This window comes from Lottia gigantea (genome assembly GCF_000327385.1).
Source record: "Lottia gigantea unplaced genomic scaffold LOTGIsca_1061, whole genome shotgun sequence".
NCBI classification, from domain to species: Eukaryota; Metazoa; Mollusca; class Gastropoda; family Lottiidae; genus Lottia; species Lottia gigantea.
This window is the reverse complement of record NW_008706906.1, coordinates 367-7067: the sequence shown is the minus strand read 5'-3', so window position 1 is coordinate 7067 and position 6701 is coordinate 367. Positions and strand designations below refer to the sequence as shown.

General features: G+C 32.0%; 1 protein-coding gene across 1 annotated transcript; it reads left to right on the top strand.

The window, feature by feature from the left end:
• Positions 1-187: 187 nt before the first annotated feature.
• On the top strand, positions 188-6047 carry LOTGIDRAFT_176352 (hypothetical protein; the record flags this gene model as incomplete). The annotated part of the gene is made up of 16 exons (XM_009046777.1): positions 188-282; positions 418-606; positions 1049-1117; positions 1528-1640; positions 1790-1902; positions 2181-2259; positions 2498-2624; positions 2922-2968; positions 3184-3310; positions 3545-3648; positions 4043-4145; positions 4319-4391; positions 4700-4769; positions 5021-5087; positions 5694-5779; positions 5987-6047. Coding segments are annotated over 16 exons (1523 nt in total), but the record flags the coding sequence as incomplete, so codon positions are not given.
• Between the last annotated feature and the right edge of the window lie 654 nt (positions 6048-6701).

The window sequence follows — 6701 nt, the reverse complement described above, 5'->3', positions numbered from 1 at the left end:
TTTATTTTTTTAATTTTTTGTGTATTTGTTTTTATTTTGGAAATCAGCCCACACAGTCAGATTGGTTTCAACAACCATTATTTTAAAACTATTATATACAGTATTATGTATTTGTCTATTTCAAATGATGTATTTCATTACTGTATACATGTATGATATCTGTTAATTTCATCATGATACATTTCAGGATTTGCTCAAAGAAACTGCTTGGAATCTGGTGGTTGGGGTCCCCCTAATTATACCAATTGTAGAAGAATTAATTTGATTGGCTTGAAACGCGAAGTAAGTATAAAATATTTATCAGTCGAGCTATATTATTATTATTTTAAAACAAATATTGAAGTGGTACTGTTACAGTGAGACAGCTGCCATACTTAAGGAATATTACTTAGGTAAAAGTTATGTTATGTTTTGTAGACTGACGATGTTAAAGAAGGTAAATTAGTGACAACTCCAGAAAGAACACTAGAAACTCTAGCTAATCTAACAACAGATGGGGAACAGTTTGCAGCTGGTGATGTTGAAGTTTCAGTTCAGATATTGATGGATGTTGTTGATATTACTAATGATGACCCCAATGTTGTTATCGGCAAACCCGAATTAAAGGTATGTTTCATTCTTTGTTCACCGTTATCCAACTTCCCCACAAAATCATTTTAATTGTTTTAAGAGTAAAATCTCATGTAGCAATGGGAACGAAATTGTTCGTATGGTTTGTTGAGAAACGCTGTTCAGACCAATGGTATATTGATCCAAAGTTCACACTGCTGATGGCCAAATGTCACTACTTTTCTTGACTGACTTCTCCTAGAGAGTCTCAGAGTGTTTAGCTGTCGATCTGGACCCCACTTCCCCAAAAAACCTTGTAATAAATATTGATCTAAGAGTAACATCATTTAACATGTTGGACAGCATTGTGTTCTTGATGTCCACACTGCTGATAACTTTTTCGCGTGACTGGCTTCTCTTTGCTCTAATTATATAAATCGAATACCTATATTTAATGGTTTGAAAACTTAGCTATGTATTTTATTCTGTATTCATCTAGAATTTTGCCGAATCAGCGAGTAACATATTAGATGCTGATGATGAAGAATGGATAACTTTAGCTGAAGAGGTGAGATTTGTTAAATGCGAAGAAAAAATGAAACAAGACTTAGTAATGATGACACAAAACCTTAAGTTTTATTTAACCTTATTTCGCAAGCCCCTGTCTTTGTTAGTATAGATAAGGCATAACACGTTTCAAACACCTGATGTCGTTCTGCAGTTGGGTTGTCAACCACCTCCCTTAAGTCAAACTTAAAATCAGGTTAGGCCTAATTGTTATTTTGACATTACTTAAATCATATTCCTGAATAAATTAGACGGTAGCATTCATAGACATAGAAGACATCTGACGATCTCTGGCTGTTCTTTGGCAGGGTTATATTTAAAATGGACGAGATCGTTTTAGTTTTCGTGACCCATGATTTTAAATATCGGCGTATTTGTCTGTATTTGTAATAATATTACTGTTTTTCCCAGGGTAAGAGTGGAATAGCTGTGATGATGGACACTGTTGATGCAATGGCAAAACTCTCCAGTTCCAGACTAAAAAACTCAGAATCCATAACAGCTTCTACAGATAAAATGGGCGAGTAAAAGTTTTTTATTCAAAACTAAATCCAAGAAGTCTAATACGAGGTATGAATCCTCAGAACATGAATAAATCTTTATAACACCTTGTTAATAAATGCATGTATACGATCTCTTTTGTTACAGTAATTGAAATCGGGAGGTCTTCTAGTTTGACTGATATTGAATTTCCCAAACCAGCTGCATCAACTTATCCAGAATGGTTGAAATCCTCATCTAATAAAGCTTTAGTAAAGAAAGATACACTAGGCGACTATTATGAAGGTAAAATGATGTTATATTAGTTAGTTCATGATCATACACATATACAGACTGTGTTACTTGAAACGGGATATACATTTCTCGTAAGTACCATGTGCGCACAACTTTATATGCGTCTATTTATTTACTTGGATTATTGGCTGTTCTTTTGTGTCGACGAAAATAATTTAAACGGCTGTATCTTCTTGACAAGTGAATGTCGATGCCCAACAACTCTTCAAAACAATGATGTCTTCTGTGTAAACTCATATTGTTCTGATTGTATCTCATTTTCTATTTAGATAACAAAGATATAGGTTATAATGCCGTATTTTATAATGACATTTCGAAAATTGTTGAAGGCAAAATTCTGTATCCTGGGTATGTTTCATTGTTTTTGATAGAGAGATTCACAATGGTTGCATTGGCTGCAATGAACTTATACTTCATTTGTAAAAAAAAAACATTGCCCAATCATTCCATCTTTAGATTACAATAGTTATATTATATATAACAGATGACAAAATGTATTCATTTACCATGAAACCAACACTCCACCATATAATAGTACCTGATATAGATATGTTCCACCTAGCTTACTCAATTCTTGTTATTTCAGAGACACCATCGACAGTCAAAAGAATAAAACAGTAGATATCAACAGTAAAATATTAGCCTTCTCAATAAATCCACCACCAACAGGCAAACTAGATCCACCTATAGAACTTAGTTTTCAACATTTATCAGTAAGTTTTTTAGAGATAGATTGATGATCATTGGATAGTTTACTTGGAATATTGGAAACCGGATACAAATTATTAACAGAGTTGCTAATTGATAAATATCTAATATTCCAGTGGAATAAATCTGTTTTGGGTAGAACACATCCGTGGGGTGGCATGAAACATACCTATCTGAGAACCTTTTGGGAGTAATCTTGCAATCATCTTATTTATTGCCATTTGATAAGGTACATGCCACTTTTTCTGTAACCTGTAGATTTCATGGGTTCGCATATTTTTTACATAATTTTTTATTTCTAGGATAATTATTCATCTCCTACCTGCGTGTTCCTAGATCTGAAAGCTCCGTAAGTTTTAAACAAGTACATGTATTATATTATAGTTTTTTGTTAGGTAGGGAACGGTTTTACTTCTTTGTACAGGCCCAGAGATATTCAAATGAGGTTTCTAGTCTAGATTCGTATCGGGGACAATTGTAGCTTCTATGTTCATTATTCAGATTTTCTTTCCGACTTTTTATAAAAAAAAAAGAAATCTTCTGTCAGTAATATTTTTATTATAGATATGATAAGAGAGGACGGTGGTCAACTGAAGGTTGTAAGACAGAATCCACATCAAATCCTAATGTTACCATCTGTAAATGTGATCACTTAACTAACTTTGCTATACTGATGAGTCCTGGTAAAACGGTGAGATGAATAATATTGATACATAGTAATATGGTATTAGTCTGAATTTTAAGAAATTCTAATTAATTTTGATGTTTCTAGACATTTTTACTCAATAAACAGACCCGTAAACAGTATGATTGTTCGGAGGGGAGCTCATCCCGTCTCATACGCGTATGGCAAGAAGAGTTATCTAATGCAACTAATGCATTGACAATGTGTTTTATTACTCACGTATATTTTAATATATTTCAGCCAATTAAGCACATACAAGCGCTAAGTATAATATCAGCTGTTGGTTGCGCTATTTCAATGTGTTGTCTTCTGTTTACGATCGTTGTTTATGTTTATTTGTGGAGGTAACTTTCATTTACCATATTGAAAATTGCATCCCTTCGAGGAGAGCTCAAAATACACAAAAGAATAAAACCCTATTGATGATATTAGGATTAATCCTTATTTTTTTCTGTATGTAATAATAAGAAACATTCAATTATATCACAAATTCCCAAAAAGGGGAAACCAATAAAAACTATATTATTGTCCTGTTATTTGACGTTTCGGCTTACTGCCTTCTTCAGAAACACCCAAAATAGATCTCGATCAAATATGCTCTGCAAATTTTGTGCCTCAGACTATACAAAATTTGTAGCAGATACACATTTCACTAACAATACATGGGGTCTGGCAATTAAGATCCTAAACTTAATTTCTGCAGTGCCAAACATTTAATTTTCTATGTACAAATTGTAGATATGTAAAGAGTGATAAAGCTATTATACTACTGAATCTGTGTGTTACGTTGATTATAGCTTATATTATATTTCTCGTTGGTGTTAACAGAACAGATATAAAGGTACAGTTTATATCGTTTTATTAAAACTCCAGATAGATATTTGAAGAGAATGCTAACCTCTAATATTTCTAAACAGTGCAGTTCTTGTAGACCTGGTACCTTTAATGTTTTATATGTTTTTATTTTTTGCAATGAAACTTTCAGTTTTATAATGTTACATCTTGTTATTTTAGCCTTTTTGTCAGACAGTGGCTGTATTACTCCATTTCTTCTTTCTGGTGGTGTTTTTCTTGATGTTAGCAGAAGGTGTGGAGGTCTTTATTACTGTTGTTTATGAAATCTCGATTAAAATGGATCTTAGCTGGTAGTTGGGGTAAGATATGAACTTCAATTGAATTTAGTCTTGAATCTATTATATAACGTCCGAACAGTTAGAAAGTTAAAATCCCTTATCAACCCAAGTTAATTTTGACACCCAGTTACTTTTTTCTCCTGTGTATTGTTTAGCGTTACTCTTTCACCCGTTACATATATAGCCAATTGGGCACCTCTTCACTGGCTAATCATTAATATTGTTGATATTCTATGATTATATTTACTATGGTATATTATAGGTATTCCTGTGATCATAATTGGTGTATCATTAGCTGTCACCCAATTAGAAGGTTATGGAAATGATGATTAGTAAGTTAGTTACCTGTATTATAAAATAGCCATTTAACATTAATACACGAGTAAATGAATTTTTCCCAATTTTATGGAGGAATGGATGCGCATTATATTCACAATTATACGGAACCTACAAATAGTAATAGTTGGTAAGTATCATTGCATTGTTCTCTTAATATGTACATTAGCTTAGTTTGATTACATATCCACTCTGACCATCATGTTTCAAGTTAAAACTTGATTTTATTTTGAAATTTCTCTTTTAGTTGTTGGTTGTCGTTAGAATCTGGATTATTGTGGGCATTTGTGGGTCCTGCTTTAGCTGTTATATTGGTAAGTATAATCTTAATAATCTTTAGCTGTTATTTTGGTAAGTATATTATTAGTAATCTTTAGATGTTATATTGGTAAGTAGGCTATAATCTTTAGTTGTTATTTTGGCAAGTATAATATTAGTAATCTTTAGCTGTTATTTTGGTAAGTATAATCTTATTAATCTTTAGCTGTTATATTGGTAAGTAGGCTATAATCTTTAGCTGTTATTTTGGCAAGTATAATATTAGTAATCTTTAGCTGTTATTTTGGTAAGTATAATCTTATTAATCTTTAGCTGTTATATTGGTAAGTAGGCTATAATCTTTAGCTGTTCTTTTGGCAAGTATAATCTTAGTGATCTTTAGCTGTTATTTTGGTAAGTATATTATTAGCAGTCTGTTGAAATCTAGTGATTTAAACTATGTCCAAAGTCGATATTGTGACAAAACTGTACTAAACGTTATGTATACCTTGTTGAAGATTCAAGTAGCGGTGCCAGTCTCCTGTACCTGGGGGTACAACAATGGGAAAGTCTAAATGTCACAGTTGAAATTCCAAATGTGGAAGCGCCATAGAGAATCTGGGGTGAAAGTTATGAATTATACTATTTATATATTTTTGTAGGTAAATACGATAATAATGATTAAGGTATTAACAGTTATGTTTAGTACAACTACCATGGTGACTAAAAGTATGAAAGAAAAGGGGAGGTACGTTAGTTAATTTTGGTATTTTTATAATACCGCGAAAGTGGTTGGCGTGCTCCACATCAGCATTGTTTAAATGAAAGGGATTGGCCAGGTGATAAAAATTAAAGAGGGTGATATTGAAAGATTTGAGCCTCATTGTCATTAATAGCGCTCGGGTATTTTATGAAAGACTGCCCTTTTACCTCAGATCTGATCGTTGTTTTTCAGTCACGATGCTTTCAATCAATGCTTTATGAATATGTTGTATGATACAGGTCATCTATTTTAGAACTGTATTAAAGGCACTGTGTGTATATAAATAATTACATCTATTTTAGAACTGGATTAAAGGCACTGTGTGTATTATTACCAATAATTAGTTAACATCTATTTTAGAACTGTATTAAAGGCACTGTGTGTATTACTACTAATAATTAGTTACATCTATTTTAGAACTGGATTAAAGGCACTGTGTGTATTACTACCAATAATTAGTTAACATCTATTTTAGAACTGGATTAAAGGAACTGTGTGTATTACTACCAATAATTAGTTAACATCTATTTTAGAACTGTATTAAAGGCACTGTGTGTATTACTACCAATAATTAGTTGACATCTATTTTAGAACTGGATTAAAGGAACTGTGTGTATTACTACCAATAATTAGTTAACATCTATTTTAGAACTGTATTAAAGGCACTGTGTGTATTACTACTAATAATTAGTTAACATCTATTTTAGAACTGGATTAAAGGCAATGTGTGTATTATTACTAATAATTAGTCAACATCTATTTTAGAACTGGATTAAAGGCAATGTGTGTATTACTACTAATAATTAGTTAACATCTATTTTAGAACTGGATTTAAGGCACTGTGTGTTTTACTACTAATAATTAGTTAACATCTATTTTAGAACTGGATTAAAGGAACTGTGTGTAT